This window comes from Amborella trichopoda, chromosome 5 (assembly GCF_054954075.1).
Source record: "Amborella trichopoda isolate Santa Cruz 75 chromosome 5, AtrichopodaSantaCruz75HAP2 v2.0, whole genome shotgun sequence".
NCBI lineage: Eukaryota > Viridiplantae > Streptophyta > Magnoliopsida > Amborellales > Amborellaceae > Amborella > Amborella trichopoda.
In genome coordinates this window covers 40,154,223-40,170,683 of record NC_142340.1, presented here as the reverse complement: position 1 = coordinate 40,170,683, position 16,461 = coordinate 40,154,223, and the positions used below count along the sequence as shown (strand labels likewise).

The following is a 16,461-nucleotide window of genomic DNA, read 5'->3' as shown; positions in this document are numbered from 1 at the left end:
ACATCTTTTGATAAACATTGGAGGTGCACTTTACTTTTATTGTTTAAGTTTGACACGTTATACATTGCATCCACTTATCCACTTAATAATTTAGAAAACAAATTGTTTACAAAAAGATCATTTATCTTTTGTACATAGAAGTCACAATCATTCACATTCGTTAGATGTCAAATTGAATGGTTTTAGATGAGTCACAGAGTTCAAGATTTTTTTTATATTCAAGGACCCTCTTACAATCACACATTTTAAATTTTAGGGGTATGAATGATTGTGATCTCTATATACAAAAGATAAACAAACTCTTCGTAAAATAGATGCTTCCAAATAATCTGCCACCGACTTCCAAGGTCCAGAGTGGTGTGAAATTTCCCTATAGAAATTAATAATGTGCCCGCGAACCCACAGTGTATAATAGTGACACGTTAATCTGCCATCCACCTTTGCTCTCGTCAATGGAAGGTGGCGATGAGCCACTGTCCCCATTCAATTCACTCAATCGGAAAGACCCTTATGGCTGCCGTGGGTGATGAGGATGGGCGCTGGATAAACAGTCATGGCGCTTATATGATACACGCAACGTGTATTGCTTGAAGAGATTATTTCCCTTGTTCCTCTTTCCCTCCAATTTTGTCCTATTCCTTTTGTTTTTTTTTTTTCAATTTTGTTCCAATCCCATTGATGAGTTGCAGAAAGTCAATAGTATTGTCAATACTAGCTTTTCTCTAACCCATGTGACTCTCTCCCCTCTCTCTCTGCCCTGATGGATATTTCTCTCTCTATGCCCTAATGGATATTTCTCTCTCTATGCCTATGTCCTATTAAAACCTTTGGAGCAAGACTTGGGTCTACCATGAACATTTGTAGGAAAACAAAGTAGAAGGCCCATTTCCAGGTTAGTGTTTCTGATCACTCTTTTTCTTTTTATTGTGTTATTGTTCTCATAAAACACAAAACTAGATGAGCAATAAGGAATGGAAGGGAAATTCTCTTACTTTATTGTAACTCCTGCTTCGATCTCTTGCAATTGAGCCCTGAGAACCCTTTCTTTTTGTTCTACTTAAAACCAGGGTGCTGAACTACTTGGATCTACTGTAATTGTGAGAGAATGCTCACTGTTTCATGAAACCCCACCTGGGTTTTGGAATCAGACGCCTTGAATCCCCGGGAACCTGCTTTTTCAGTGAGAGACTAACTGCTTCCTAAGCAAATTCTTGGGTTTTCTTATAATGGATCGTCGACGTTTGGTTTTATGTCTCTATGTTACAGTAGCTTTGCTTCCTGGTCTTGCATTCTCGCAATTTCCAGATATCAATACCCTAATTGAAGTTGCTCAAGAAAACTATGATCGATACCCTGAAGTACAAAAGGAGTGTGGGTCCTTTATATCACAGGCTTCTGAGCTTAAAAAAGATGAGCATATGGAATACAAATACACACTGAGAAATGAGCTAAGTTTTTCAGAGGGAGATTGGGTTCAGACGTCCGGTGATGCTCCATTAATGCCTTTTGGGAATGGAAAAACTAATTTGGGATCGGGAAATGACATGGGTTTTCTCTTTCCTCAAAAATTGGCCTCATTTTCGGTTGGTAATATTGCCCCAATTGACACTCGTAGCAGATCAATGAACATTAGCGGGTCATTACAGTTAGCCATACTCAATAACACAATTATCTCTCAGGGTTATTCTCAGTCTCCATTCTCTCCTCACTTTGAGCTTGGTCCTAGTTATTCTTTACTTACAGTGATTTTCCAAGGTGTTTACATGGAATCAGAGAGAAATGGAGGCGAGCGCACATTGTGCATGTTAGGGAATACTCTCTTACCTTCTCGACAGGTCGATTCTACTGACCCTTGGCCATGGCTGAACACTACTAGTTATTACCAGCCTCATCTATTGGAAGATGAAAACATTTTGCTTGTTCTCCATTATCCCATGAAATTTACTCTCACCTCTAGGGCCATTCGTGGAGAGATGCAGAGTTTCAATCGTAATTCAAACCCAAAATACTTTGATAGTGTGAGAATTTCTTCCCAGTTGGGTGCTTACTCAAACTACCAATTTGGATCAGAGAAACTAGTGGCAAAGGCATGTGATCCCTACCCATATCGGGATAATGTGATCGATAAAGACATAGAGCTCGTCAAAGGTAGAGAATATTGTGGGATCTTAGAGCGTTTTTCTTCTGGTGAAACTTTTAAAATAGTCCCGAACTGGAATTGTAATGTCACGGATGAGTATTGTAGCAAATTGGGTCCTTTTGATTCAGCTGCAGATATTAAAGCCACAGATGGAGCTTTCAATAATGTAAAGCTTGTGATTCGGGATATAAGGTGTGAACCAAGATTCAATTCATCAAGTGCTAGAATCGCCTCTGTTTTTCGAGCCATTACTCCTTCTGAGGACCCACATGCATCAGCACAACGATCGGGGCTTAATGGTATGGTTCTCTCAGCTGAGGGGATATGGAATTCTTCTATAGGCCAGCTGTGCATGGTGGGTTGTTTGGGAAACCTTGATAAAGGAATGGAAGTTTGTAATTCTCGCATTTGTCTCTATGTTTTCCTCACATTCTCAATCAAGCAAAGGAATCTTGTCTCTGGTACCATATCAAGTATAAAAAATGGGAGTGATTCATATTATCCTTTATCTTTTGAAAGACTAGTGAATCACCCTTCCGAACTATGGAATGTATTAGGCAGTGATAATCTCTCCTACAAATATACCAAGATTGGTTTAGCTGGTGCTTTCCTAGAGAGAACCGAACCTTATGGGTTTGGAGATGTTATAAAGAAATCTCTTCTGAATTACCCACAGAAAGAAAAGGGGAGAAAAGAATTCAGCCTTTCTCTCCTCTCAGAGGACCTAACTCTTCATATTTCTGCAGTGCCGGACCCACCACCAAAGGCTCGTTTTAGAAAGACTTTTGTGCAGCTTGAGATGCTAACCATTGGCTCATTCTTTGGGGGTTATTGGCTGAGGAATGCTTCATATGGGGATTTAGTGGACAAAAGAGGTCCAGTTTATTCGAACGCTGAACCCACTGAGAAAAAGCTCCTCTTGAATGTCTCGGCAGAGCTCAAACTGACTGGAACTGCCTATGAAAATGTCTCAACTCTGTTTTTGGAAGGGTTATATGATGAGATTGTTGGGAAAATGTATTTAATTGGATGCCGAGATGTTCGAGCCTCTTGGAAAGTCTTGTTTGAGAGCATGGATCTCGAAGATGGCCTTGATTGCTTAATTGAAGTGAAAATTGAGTACCCACCTACCACTGCCCATTGGCTTATGAGCCCTTCAGCTAAGATCTCCATATCCAGTCAAAGAAATGAAGATGACCCACTTTATTTTCCACTCATCAAGCTCCAAACCTTTCCTATCATGTATAGAAGGCAAAGAGAAGAGATTATCTCTCGTAAAGGCGTGGAAGGGGCTCTACGAATCTTAACTCTATCAGTGATGATATCTTGCATTCTCAGCCAGCTCTTTTATATCCGAGATAAAGCTGAGGTTGTCCCTTTTATTTCACTCATGATGCTTGGAGTTCAGGCTTTGGGTTATAGCATTCCTCTTATTACTGGTGCTGAGGCTTTGTTTGAAAGGGTGACTTCGGAGTCCTATGACGAGAGATATATGGAGAATTATCGATGGTTTAATGTGATTGACTATGCCATTAAGATGCTTGTATTGGTTGCCTTTCTTCTCACACTAAGGCTTGGTCAGAAGGTTTGGAAAGCTCGAATTCGGCTCCTCACTAGGGCCCCACTCGAGCCAGGGCGGGTCCCAAGTGATAGGCGGGTTTTCTTCACATGTTTGGGAATCCATAGTTTGGGTTTTGTTCTCATTCTTATTGTTCACTCTTTGAAAGCTGGACAAAGGCCATTGAATTCGGAAACATATATTGATTCAAGAGGATATACCCACAAGCAGAGGGAATGGGAAACTGAACTAAAGGAATATATTGGTTTGGTTCAAGATTTCTTCCTTCTTCCGCAGATAGTTGGTAACTTTTTATGGCAAATTGATTGCAAACCATTGAGGAAAGCATATTATATCGGTGTCACTATAGTGAGGCTTCTTCCCCATGTTTATGATTATATCAGAGCCCCTGTTTTTAATCCATACTTCTCTGAGGAATATGAATTTGTAAACCCAAGTTTGGATTTCTATTCAAAGTTTGGGGATGTGGCCATACCTGTGACTGCCTTTGTGCTGGCTATTATAGTATATGTTCAGCAGAGATGGAGCTACCAAAAGCTTAGGCAGACCTTGTTGAAGCAAGGAAAGCTTTTGCCCCTTGGATCCAGGGCTTATGAAAGGTTGCCGTCAAGATCTTTTGAAGCAGAGCTCGTAACAGGTGTGAATGAAACTGCAACAGTGGATCATGTTTCCCAGGATGAACAGTGATCAATCAAGCTTTAGCTTTTTGAGATAAGTTGTAAGTTTTTCTTTTTCTTTAGGGGAAAGAAGTTTATCCAGTGCGGATCTTAATGTTATGTTATTCTTTTTCTGAAAATTGAGTGTTAATGTAAATCTTATCAATGTTAATTTTTCCATACTTCTAGGGTATCGGTTTCATAAGGTTCAATAGTATTGATGTCATGTTTCCTCTACTGAACAGTGATGATATCTTAAACTTGTTGTGATAGATGAAGAGTTAATTTTCTCTTTTTTTTTTGGGGCGGGGTGGGGGGGGGGGGGAGTGAGGGGGGGATAAAGAAGTTTTCTATTTGACAATGGGGTTTATTTCAGTGCCTCTTTTGTTAATGTTATTTGTGTTTTGCTGTCTGTTTCATAAATATTCTAGGACGGTCCATTTATTCTCTGAATCTACTCCTGTTTTCTATTTGACAATGGGGTTTATTTCAGTGCCTCTTTTGTTAATGTTATTTGTGTTTTGCTGTCTGTTTCATAAATATTCTAGGACGGTCCATTTATTCTCTGAATCTACTCCTGTCATCCTTGATATTTTAGTATAATGTCAGTCCAGTATAATAGCTTTTCATATTAAACTTAGCCGCATGAGGTGCAAATTAATGTATTGTGTTTCTTTGATACACCATCAAAACTATCCATAGCACTGTCATGAACTTTTGGCATTACCCAACAGAGATAACAAAAAGTTTTGTATTTCTATGTTAGGATTGGGATTGCACAATTTGGGTTGAAACTTCAAATTGAACTCCCTCATTCGTTTTCTGCACCCTTTCACTTCCCTTTGGAATCTTCCTATTGTTGGAGGCAGACAAAACAAGTTGTTTGGAAAATTAATGAGGTTGATTCTATTTGCTTGGTAAACTGAATGGATATCTATTCAGTCTTAAAAAAAACTGAAAGAATATCTATACGTAGTAAAGTTTGTATCTGAAAATCCAATTGGGGTGCCTATTTTCAGCTAAATGATCGTCATGGTTCTGAATCCATTTGGCTGTGGCATTAAATGGGGTTTTCAGCATATGATGGACATTCTTTTCATTTTGAGTATCACCATTAAATAGTTTCTTGATAACATTGGTTTCCATATCTAATATGATATAGTGGTTGCTATCACTGACCATGGTTCTATGATTTTATCATGACTAGAAACATTCATATCTAGCAATTGCTTGATGTGTTTAGACTACTTCTTTATGTCAGAAAAATATTTCATCTAGTCTGCTGAAAACTCTCTTGAAATATCAGGTTTCAGCACCTTTTTTTAATTGTTTCTTTTGGATCAAATTCTTTAAGAATTCTATTGAATCCCTACTTTATTTTCCATTTTGAATTATGAAGACATTTTCATGAACCTGTTTTACTTGGAAGGTTCCTAGAGATTGAGGACCATTTAGCTGAAAGACGGATTGTTGGCTTTATGCAGATAGACAATACAAATGGGTTTGATGTTCCACATTATAATATGGTTTAGCATATAGAATCTTTGATTTCATCTCGTCCCATTTTGTGCATCTAGTTTTGTTCCCAAGAAAAACTGATTTTGTAGAGTGCAAGATTCTATTAAAGAATTTCTGGAAAACGTTGCATTTCTGATGAAGTTTTTGGGGTTACTGTTATTGTCCAGGTTGTACTAAAAGGCTATTCAGAAGCAGTCTTACAAAGTTAAGTCTTCGACTCTACATGCTAGTTAGATTTCACATACCAGTATCTCTAGAAACACAAAATGAGATTAGAATTTAAGGGTTGAAGCACGTGGTACGGATGCCCAAGGAGCGTACTCTAGGGCATTGACTCACCAGCATTACTGACATCCAGAAGAAGCATTTTCCTTATGATCCCACGTTCAATATATGGTCCTTCATGCAATATTACTCGAAGTTCTACATGGCAATCTTATGCATCTCTATTATTGATACATCTCTTTGTTTTCCATAATGGTTTGCCTCTTCATTCTGATTCCAGATTCTGATCAAATCAAAATGCAGATGTCAAAACTAGCATTTTGGAAGGAACAAGAAAAAGAACTCTCGTTCTCTCGCTCATACTCATCTTATGGGGGGCCACAACCCTCCCTGCCTGGCCAAATCATGTCCTCAAAAGAACTACAGAAAGTATTCTATGATACACGACTTTGTAAAACCCATAATCACGAGGGTGGCCACCGTACAATCAACGATTCGACAGTGATGGAGAGGGAGTGGGATCCGCTGTTTTAGAACCATGTCATGGCAAGTTCCATTCTCTTCATAACCGTCCTGACATTTAGATTTGGGTTTTTCAGTCAAGTGGATTATAGCCTACTTTCACAAACAATTAATCTTTATTTTGCAACTACCTATAGTAGTTATTGATTGTAAGGCTTATTAGCTGAAAGATGAAAACCCCGAAACGATCTCTTTTGATATAAAGCAATTAGTGTCTTTTCCATTAGGAACTTACATGGTATCAAGGAATCTTCAACTTGGATCCGGATCACAGCCCACCGATTCTGAGCTGGCTCGGCATATTCTAAAGGGAAATTTCTAAAATTGCTGATGAGAGAAGAACAATTTGACAACTTACTTATATCTTTTGATTTAATTTCAAAATACCATGATTTTGTGTTGGAATTGTAGCAAATGAGTGGGAAGAGTTGCAAATGAGTCGAATGTTAAAATATCTTATAGGTATTTTGATAAATTTCCCGATTCTAAAATGGTGCTCCCTCGTGCTTTAATCTCCGGGGCACAAATGCCATGATTCTTCTCTCACAAGGAGTGAGAAAGACTTTAGGTTGGAAGAGAGAGAGAGAGGTCCTCAAACCCGAGGTGGGCCCTATGGAATGGGACATCTCGGGACATCTCAAGCGTTCCTTTGAACCTCCGACAGTTGAAAGGAATCTTACACAAAAATGTTACGATGAACGTGATGTACACTAAGTTTGAATTACATATACAGGTCGTTAGGTGCCCAAATCCTCATTGTCTTATCACTTTTCTTACTCAAAAAGGAAAACAAAGGAAAAATTGCCTAAAACCTCTAAAAATAGACTTTCTAAGTATTTTATCCACTTCAATTTTTTTTAACATATTTTTTTCAAAAATCAAGTTTTATAGCAAATAGCCTCCCATACAAAGAGTTCATTTCTGTTTTACGAAAAGACCTATGCTGCACATAACAAATCATTTTCGGATCCCAATAAAACGAAACTCCGGACCGCAGTTGTATATTATCGGAGCGGAACTGTACACTGTCCGGCCACCTATTCCAGACACAATTTTAAATTTTGCCGGACTGTAGCTCACAAATGCCGGACCTCCATGATGAAGTGTCGGACCGTCATGGTGAAGTGTCGGACCATTTCAAATCAATGACTTAAGCGCCGGACTGCTTCTTCCAAATGCGGGACCACCATAGTGAAGTGTCGGACTGACATGGTCAACGTGTGAGGTAAATGAGGGGTATGTTAGTCTCTTTTTTTTTTGAGCTGGGGATATTTGCTAGAAAACATGTTTTTGGGGAAAAGTTAGGTTATAAGTAAATTGCTTAGAAAGTCCATTTTTTAGGATTTTATGCAATTTTTCCAAAAAAATGTGTAGATGTATAGGTGGTCCGCGTGATAGTTGCCACAACACTATCCCGTAAAGGGCCTTTTTCCCACTGCTATATAGACTGGAAAAGTATATAAATACCAAGAAAGCATATGATGAGACCATTTACGTTTGATACAAAGTAGTCACAACTAATCCCTATACAAAAGGTAAACGGTCTCCCACTGTTATATAGACTGGAAAAGTATATAAATACCAAGAAAGCATATGATGAAACCATTTACCTTTGATACAAAGTAGTCACAATTAATCCTTATACAAAAGGTAAACGGTCTCATTGTATGCAATCCCATGTATTCAGTTCCAAATACATATATAAATGGAAAAAGTCTCTAAACAATCGAATTAGAGCCCACCTTAAAATTTCACTTGAAGAAGTTGTTTGATGCACAAATATCTTCAAATTGATCATCTTGACATCAAGATGCATGGATTTCAAATTTTGAAAATAGCACATATTATAACACATTTTTGGACAGTAAATTTTCAAGATTTTCATAGATCTGCTCGATCGACACTATTTTTGAAGCTTTAACTTTTATAATTATAGATGAAAATATATTTTAAGGCTATCACAAAGATTTTCAATATTAAAACCATATTTCTCGACACTATCTTAAGGTACGCTTTACTTTGATTGTTTAGAGCCTCGGCTCTATGTAAAGCGCAACCTATATAAAGTTTCCCTTTTTGTATTTCACCATGTCCCATTTTCTCATAAATTACTAAAGATAAGAGCTGCCGCGGAGTATTGACCTAACTATTACATTTCCGTAACAAAAACTGAAAATCCACAAGTGCCTTAAATTTTCACAAAATTCCAAGGTATTCAGCTGTAATCTAACTAATTTCCGCAAGATATCGGCTCACTTCTCATTGTAAAGGTCCATGAATCTCCTCTCTGCCTAAGATTATTACTCTCTCTCTCTCTCTCTCATTTCCACCAAATTTTCACTATGTCGAAGTAGATTCTAGTCCGAGTCCTAGAGATAAAGAGTGAGTTGGTCTTCACCAGAATCCACAGAGGAACGCTTCGGTCGAAGATTCTAATGGACCCGAACTTGAATCAATTTTTGATGACTGTAAAGCATCCTCATATTTGACCTGGACATCCGTTCCTGCAATTCCATGCTTTTGCTGCATTATCAGAAACGGGGAATCGATCTTTTGTAATTGAGAAGCTGAAGCATCTGGTTTTTCATGGGGAAGAAGATTCAAATCTGGCTTTGCTTCATCGGCTTTCTCCACTTCTTTGGACTGCTCCATTTCAGATGGCTTCTTGCTCTTAGCAATAGTGTTCTGTAAAAAAGCGAAAAGGGTTGGTTCCGAAGAGAGAGAGAGAGAAAGAGAGAGAGAGAGAGAGAGGGGTTGGGGTGACCTTCCTGTAGGTGGTGCCATCGTCGTCGACGTGCCAGCCAGCCTCTGTACAGAGCGCCTTGAGCACCTCATTCTGGTCAGAGTGGGTGGGCAGGTTGTAGTTGCCATAAGCTCTCAGCCCCGCAAATATCCTGGCCGCCACCGCCCTCCTCTTCCTCTCTCTCCACCTGTTGTTCTCTCTCTCTCTAGCCGATGGCCTCCTCAATGTAACAGCCACCTCATCACCCTTGCTTCCTCCTTTCCGACGTCTCACAATCCACGGCCCCGCGGTTCTCTTTATGCACCCCCTCACATTGCGCCCCCTCTCTTCTCTCCCACTCTCCATTCTCGCCTCTCTCTCTCTCTCTCTCTCTATATATATTTCAGGCTTTGTTTTTCCTCTTTAAATAAGAACCCAAAAGTTTGAGATGCATTCTTCTCCGCCACCCTTCATTCTTTCTCTCTCTAAAAATTTCGATACTCTTCTCTCTCTCTAAAAAACTTCGATTCTCTTCTCTCTCTCTATAAGAAATGCAAATTGATTGGAGCGACAGCAAATATGCCCCCACGAAGTATCCGTTTGGCGAGGTGGGAGGCGAAAGACGAAAATGCCCATGCATTTTGCAGATTTTTTGCTAATTTTCGGCTCAAAATACCATAGTTAGCACAGCATGCACTTACTCCCTTGGCATTTAGCAACTTAGGAATTTTTTTTTTTTTTTTTTTTAATGGAATTTGACGATCCCATTTAGAATCACTAATGAGTATTTTTTAGAAAGAAAAGAAATTCAAATATCAGTTAGTAAACACTTTAAGATTTGACCATTAAAATTTTTGAAGGGTTGTTCACAACAAATAGTTGGGATAAAACTCGGATGATAAAAAATTAGAGATACTATGTTCCATCTTAGTACGTTGTTTGTTTTAAGCAGTTGAAGTTTGCATTTTTTTTTCCCTTACGTTTGTTGCTAGATTGAGAAGGTTTCATTACCAAGATATGGGATCCTAGAATGGAGATTTAAGAGTGAATGGATCATGTGCCCTGTAAGAGCATGTAATCTTTTGGTAAATTTTAGATCAAGAAAATTATTCACCAGGTTTCCGATATAGCTTGCATAAGGTTGCAACATTAAATAATCGAAATAATGCATGACTTCAAATTTTATCATAAGATGTAATATTGGTGCCATAATTTCTTAGGATGACCTGGGAATTTATTTTCATCTCTCTTAATACCATTTCAAACTCCAATAGTTGTTCAAATCAAGTAAATTTATAAACACATGAAAATTTTGAAAAATGGACGGTCTGGACTCTCTTAATAAGACACTACTTTTTGACTTTTTGGAGCTCGATTTTTTTTAAAAAAATATTTTTATACATCATGATGTCGAGATGATCAATTAAGAGGGCTTCCAACATCAAAAACAACTTTTTCTAATGGATTTTTGTGGTGCACCTTATATAAACTTTTTTCGACATATTTTTGGACAAATTAGTGTAGCACGTGCTCCCATCGTGCAATACTTCTCCCTCACGTCAGAGCAAGTGCATGCTGTGCTCCCACAATAAGCACTTTCCACCTATCTTGTCCTTGCCAAAGGAATATATAAAGGTGCAACTTACAAATTTGATGTAGTGGTAGAATTCATGGAATGAGTGCAAGTTGAGCAAGGTTCAAATCCTCCTGATGGCATTCTTTTTACTATGGAGATTTGTCCAAAAAAACGATTATATCCTGCTGCAAGAACCCAATCTTTTAACTTCCTTAGGGCAAAACTCTATGTTGGCATGTGTGGTTTGCGTGAAAATATTTTTTCACATTTTTTCACAAACCAAATGTGCATGCTATTTCATGCAAACCAAATGTGCATGCTATCACCAACCCAAGGACTTCAAATTTTCAAGATGTAAAATCTTCAATTGAACATCGTGGCGGAGCTTTGCAAAATAAAAATCATAGTATTTTACATAAACTTGAACAAAAACAAACATCAAGACCAAATTTTTTAAGAGTTGAATTTAAGTGTTTAGGAATGCAAAATAATCATCTTTTGAATAATCTCCAGTAATTTTGAAGTGGACCTCAAAATTTCACATGGCGATAATCTTAGAAAGTCGGTCTTTTTGCTCAAGGAAAGAAATTTGTGGTCCTCATTTCATATTATTCTCGTATGAATATTTGAAGAAACGTCAATTTGGATCGTCATCGTCCAATCCCGATCGAAAATATGTGGGACTTGTTCGATTCTTCCTATTTATCAGGAACCGACTGGTTCTTTAACAAAACCAGTCGATCCGGCCGCACCTTTTATTATTTTGAATTTTATTTTTTCTATGCATTTTTATTCTTTTATAAAAATACCGATTCACTTGGCTGGTTAGTTTTCTACATGATCAATCCAGGTCCTTGATCCATTTTTCTAAACAATACTTTGTACGATCTTTTTAAGTTGCCAATATTTACAGAAATGCCCTTCAATGAGACCTCCAATTGTGCATCTTTTTGCTTGGGATCGTATATTATGAGGCTTTTTTTTTGTGGTATGGAAAGTCACAATCATTTTTAGCCATTCATGTGAAATCCAATAGATGAAAGGATGTCAAAAGATTTGATAAAATTTTATTTTAGATACATTCTCAACCACCCGATTTCCAATCTGATGGTCAATGATAATTGCGACGTGTCAAAAATAAATATAGAGTCCAGCAAATACCTTAAGAAGACGAAGGCGTCCCTTCCAGTAAAAAGGCCATTTACCCAGAGTGCAAAACCCCAAAGCTTAATTTGCGGCTGCAGGCTACGATGGCAGTATCGTCTTTTGCGTCCTGAGAAGCATGTTTAGATGTGAAACAATAGGAAGTATTTAAGGGCACTACAGTAATTTTGGATTTGTAAGGGCAACAAGTGGACGAATCCTGTCACACGTGCGAAGGAGGCAATGCGTGGGAGACATGACTGGTGCTCCTCAGGAGACAGGCAGAGTGTGCATGTTTGAATCGCTTTTTTCAATTTCCCCCACAATGAGCTATTTTTTCCCATACACCTATGGTGTATCATATATTATACACTTTAAAAGAACATCCACCGTCCAAACCTGGTGATGGACTATAGCAATTGATCGTCTCCCATCGCAATCCCTTTCACATACACCAGTGATTAGTGGTGTCTATGGTACTCTCCCCTCCCATCCCAAACCCTATTTTGGACCCTCGATTCAAAATTTAGAGAGAGAGACTTTAGCTGTCTTTTTCGAGAGAGAGAAATTTTGGTGTCCTCTAGAGAGAGAGAGGGAGATTTTGGTTGTCTTGTGCTTTTACTGTGATCCGGCCTGTTCCCATATCCCGCACACGTGTGAGTGAGTTTTTTGAGGGCGGGGAATATTTACCGGTTTCCTATCGTGCCAAACCGTTTTGAAAAAGAATAACATTGTCGTCCTCCGTGTGCCAAATTTTATCCTGCACAGTCCTAAATGTCAGTTATTACAGTTGTCCTTAAAAACTTGCTATGTTATGTTCGGGTGTGGTTTGTATAGAGCTTAGGCTCTAAACGATCAAATTAGAGCCTACCTTCAAGTAGTGCCGAGAAATGTGATTTCGATACCGAAAATCTTTTTGATAGCTTTAAAATATATTTTCATCTTTATTTATAGGAAAAAATTTATATAGAGCCAAGGCTCTATACAATCAAATTTGAGCTTACCTCAAAAATTGCACTAGAAGAGGTTGTTTTGATGCCAAAATATCTTCAAATTGATCATCTCGACATCAAGATGCACGGACATGAGAAAAAAAATGGATCTCAAGTTTTGAAAATAGTGTATTTTGTAATGCATTTTTGGATCGTCAATTTTCAAGATTTTCATAGATATGTCGATCTACACTATTTTTGAATCTTTAAACTTTATAAATAAATATGAAAATATATTTTAAGGTTATCACAAATGTTTCCAATATTGAAACCACATTTCTCAATACTATTTGAAGGTAGCCTAGGCTCTATACAAACCACACCCTTATTTATAAAGTTTAAAGCTAAAAAATAGTGTAAATCGAGAGATCTATGAAAACTTGAAAATTTTGAAAATTGACGGTGCAAAAATACGTTACAAAATAACTATATTCAAAAGTTGAAATCTATTTTTTTCTCATGCCCATGCATCTTGATGTCAAGAGAGGATATTTGAGCATCAAAACAGCATCTTCAAGGGAAAAAAACGAAATGAAATTGCTATAAAAAATCTGGGCAAGAAACATTGACTCCACTCATTTCAAGCTCCAAACATAATACATTGGCATTAGTTATCTTAGGAATTTCAGCAGATCAAATAATCAAGAACCATGTAGGCCTTTATATATGAGTCTAAGTCATGCTACTATATATACACAAGGTCAAAAACCATATGTTTGTAAAAAAAAAACGAAATGAAATTGCTATAAGAAAATCTGGGCAAGAAACATTGACTTCACTTATTTCAAGCTCCAAACATAATAAATAGGCATCAATTACCCTTGGAATTTCAGCAGGCCAATAATCAAAATGCTACCATATATACGCAAGGTTAAAAACCATATGTTTGCCAAAAAAAACGAAATAAAACTGTTATAAAAAAAATCTGGGCAAAAAACATTCACTCCACTCATTTCAAGCTCCAAACATAATACACAGGCATCAGTTAACCTTGGAATTTCAGCAGGCCAAATAATCAAGAACCATGTAGGCCCTTAAATAGGAGTGTAAGTCATTATACCATAAATACACAATGTTAAAAACCATATGTTTGCCAAAAAAACGAAATCAAATGGCTACCATACAGTACTTTATCAAACCTAAAGCTGTTATAAGAGCCCTAAAGCATAAGAAAGTTTCATATGAGCATATTAAGATATATCAAATGATCATATTCTGATATATTCTTGTTGCTGTTACTTGAACATTCTAACAGAAATTTAAAGAATTGTTTTCAACTCATGCCCCAACGAGATAAAGTAGGTCATCTGAAATAAATTTGGAGTAAAGGTAAAAATCTCATCACTATAGTGTGCTTTAAATTTCTAGCCTATACATATTAATTAGAACGAATCAAAAGTCTTACATTTTCAAACAAAGAGAGGGCATTTTCACCAACTTTTACATTTTCACCCATTTTTACACATATAAACAGTATTGCAACAGTATTCCAATACTAGGCAAAATCTGAGTGAAAATGCTTTAAAAATGAAAACAAAAATCTGGAAAAAAAATGCTATAAAAAAATCAGGGCAAAAAATGCCACAGAGAAAGAACCATATATACACAGGGTTTTGCTCAGTATTCAAGATATTCAAGAAATGAAAACAAAATTTGGGTAAAAATGCAATAAAAATGCAAACAAAAATCTAGGCAAAAAAGGCTATAAGAAAATCTAAGCAAAAAATTCTAAAAACCATGTAGTTACCCGATTTTGCTCAGTATTTAAGATATTCAGAGCAAAAATACTCAAATTGGGTGTTGTTCTTTGGAGCTTTCTGGGTTTTATACTTGAAAAGTGTTAAAACCAAAGGGAGAGATGGAAAAAGAAAAACCAGAGAGAGAGAGAGAGAGAGAGAGAGAGAGAGAGAGAGAGAGAGAGAGAGAGAGAGAGAGAGAGAGAGAGAGAGAGAGAGAGAGAGAGAGAGAGAGAGAGAGAGAGAGAGAGAGAGAGAGAGAGAGAGAGAGAGAGAGAGAGAGAGAGAGAGAGAGAGAGAGAGAGAGAGAGAGAGCATGCCCTGAATGGGAGAGCGCTTCTGTGCGCCTAAGGGTTTGAGGAGCAGGGGCAAATGGTAGCTGCAGGAAGCAAGATCTGCAGGTCTGCAGAGGTGCCTCTGTATACAGAGAGAGGAGAGGGAAGACGTAGAGAGCTTGGCCGTTGAGACAGAGCGGGCGGAGAGCACACAAAGACAAATGGAGGGCTAGGGTGCAAGATCTGTAGGTCTGCGAAGGTGCCTGTGTATACAGAGAGAGGAGAGAGAATGCGCAGAGAGCTTGGCTGCTGAGACAGAGAGAGCGGAGAGCACGTAGGGACAAATGGAGGGCCAGGGTCCGAGATCTGCGAGTCTGCGGAGGTCCTATGTATATAGAGAGAGGAGAGGGAATACGCAGAGAGCTTGGCCGCTGAGACAGAGCGAGCTTGGAGCACGTAGAGACAAAGCGAGAGGAGAGAGAACCTTCAGAGAGAGCGAAAGGAGAGAGAATACATAGAGAGATCGAGAGGAGAGAGAGGCAGTCCTTTCCCATTCATTACTCTGTGGGTGTCAGTACCCTATTTGACAACTCCATTTTAAAATACCCTTTAAATGTTTAAAGCAAGTACCCGAGGGATCCCATCCTGGCCCTCCATTCCAACGCTTTAAATCACCGCCCTTGGGTGCATTTGAATTATATAGGCACGGCGGCCAAGCCCATCCTTTCCCTTTATATTATTGTATAATTCATAATATATAAATATCTTATATTATACTATAATAAATATTTATATTATTTTAATATGAGTAATGATCTTATGAGACCCTCCCACACCCATGTGTGTAGGACCTTAAAAGATCACCATTAAATTTGACACAGATCTCTAGAAAAGTCAAGTTCTACACCCATGTGATAACTTTTCTTGAGATCTGTGCCAAATTTAATAGTGATCATTAGGGATCCTACACACATGGGTGTGGGAGGGTCTCATATGATCATTACTCTTTTAATATATAGTAAAATATAATATATTTAAATATTACATATAATTTAATAATATGAATATTATATATAATATAATAAATAATAATATAAATGTTATTGAAAATTATAGATACCGTCCCAATTAAAACATCCATTGCATAATTATATTGCTTCCTATCGTAGTAACTTCATTGATTTCAGAACAATGGTTATGCCAAAAAAAGATATCACCCAAAATGAGGAGAAGTTGTTTTCAATAAATGACCTTAATCCCATTCCAATCCATAAGAACTCCCCTCTTCGGTAAATCTGTCACGCCCCCAAGAATTTACAATACTGATATTCTTGAGATGTGAAGGTCAAAACATATATACATCTCTTGATAGGAAAA

General features: G+C 37.7%; 2 protein-coding genes across 3 annotated transcripts; one reads left to right on the top strand and one right to left on the bottom strand.

The window, feature by feature from the left end:
* Positions 1–510: 510 nt before the first annotated feature.
* On the top strand, positions 511–6,870 carry LOC18425033 (PII, uridylyltransferase (DUF2921)). Of its 2 annotated transcripts, XM_006829604.4 has the most exons (3): positions 517–892; positions 1,068–4,437; positions 6,061–6,870. In XM_006829604.4, the coding sequence occupies exon 2, from the start codon at positions 1,227–1,229 to the stop codon at positions 4,404–4,406; it is 3,180 nt and encodes a 1,059-aa protein (XP_006829667.2). In that variant the 5' UTR covers positions 517–892; positions 1,068–1,226; the 3' UTR covers positions 4,407–4,437; positions 6,061–6,870. The 2 variants fall into 2 exon arrangements, with proteins under 2 accessions (XP_088724010.1, XP_006829667.2); XM_088867884.1 differs by having other exon boundaries at positions 511–4,437.
* Positions 6,871–8,772: 1,902 nt separating this feature from the next.
* Positions 8,773–12,166, bottom strand: LOC18425034 (uncharacterized). The gene is made up of 2 exons (XM_006829605.4): positions 9,405–12,166; positions 8,773–9,325 (listed from the first exon to the last, which is right to left on the bottom strand). Exons 1-2 carry the CDS (start codon positions 9,726–9,728, stop codon positions 9,035–9,037), a joined length of 615 nt encoding a protein of 204 aa, XP_006829668.2. The 5' UTR covers positions 9,729–12,166; the 3' UTR covers positions 8,773–9,034.
* Between the last annotated feature and the right edge of the window lie 4,295 nt (positions 12,167–16,461).

Bases quoted from the DNA above. Each gene is read 5' to 3' on its own strand.
- LOC18425033 (XM_088867884.1), top strand. From the start codon at position 1,227: ATGGATCGTCGACGTTTGGTTTTATGTCTCTATGTTACAGTAGCTTTG.
- LOC18425034 (XM_006829605.4), bottom strand. From the start codon at position 9,728: ATGGAGAGTGGGAGAGAAGAGAGGGGGCGCAATGTGAGGGGGTGCATA. The intron at 9,326-9,404 runs GTCACCCCAACC...GCTTTTTTACAG, and splicing joins ATGGCACCACCTACAGGAAG to AACACTATTGCTAAGAGCAA.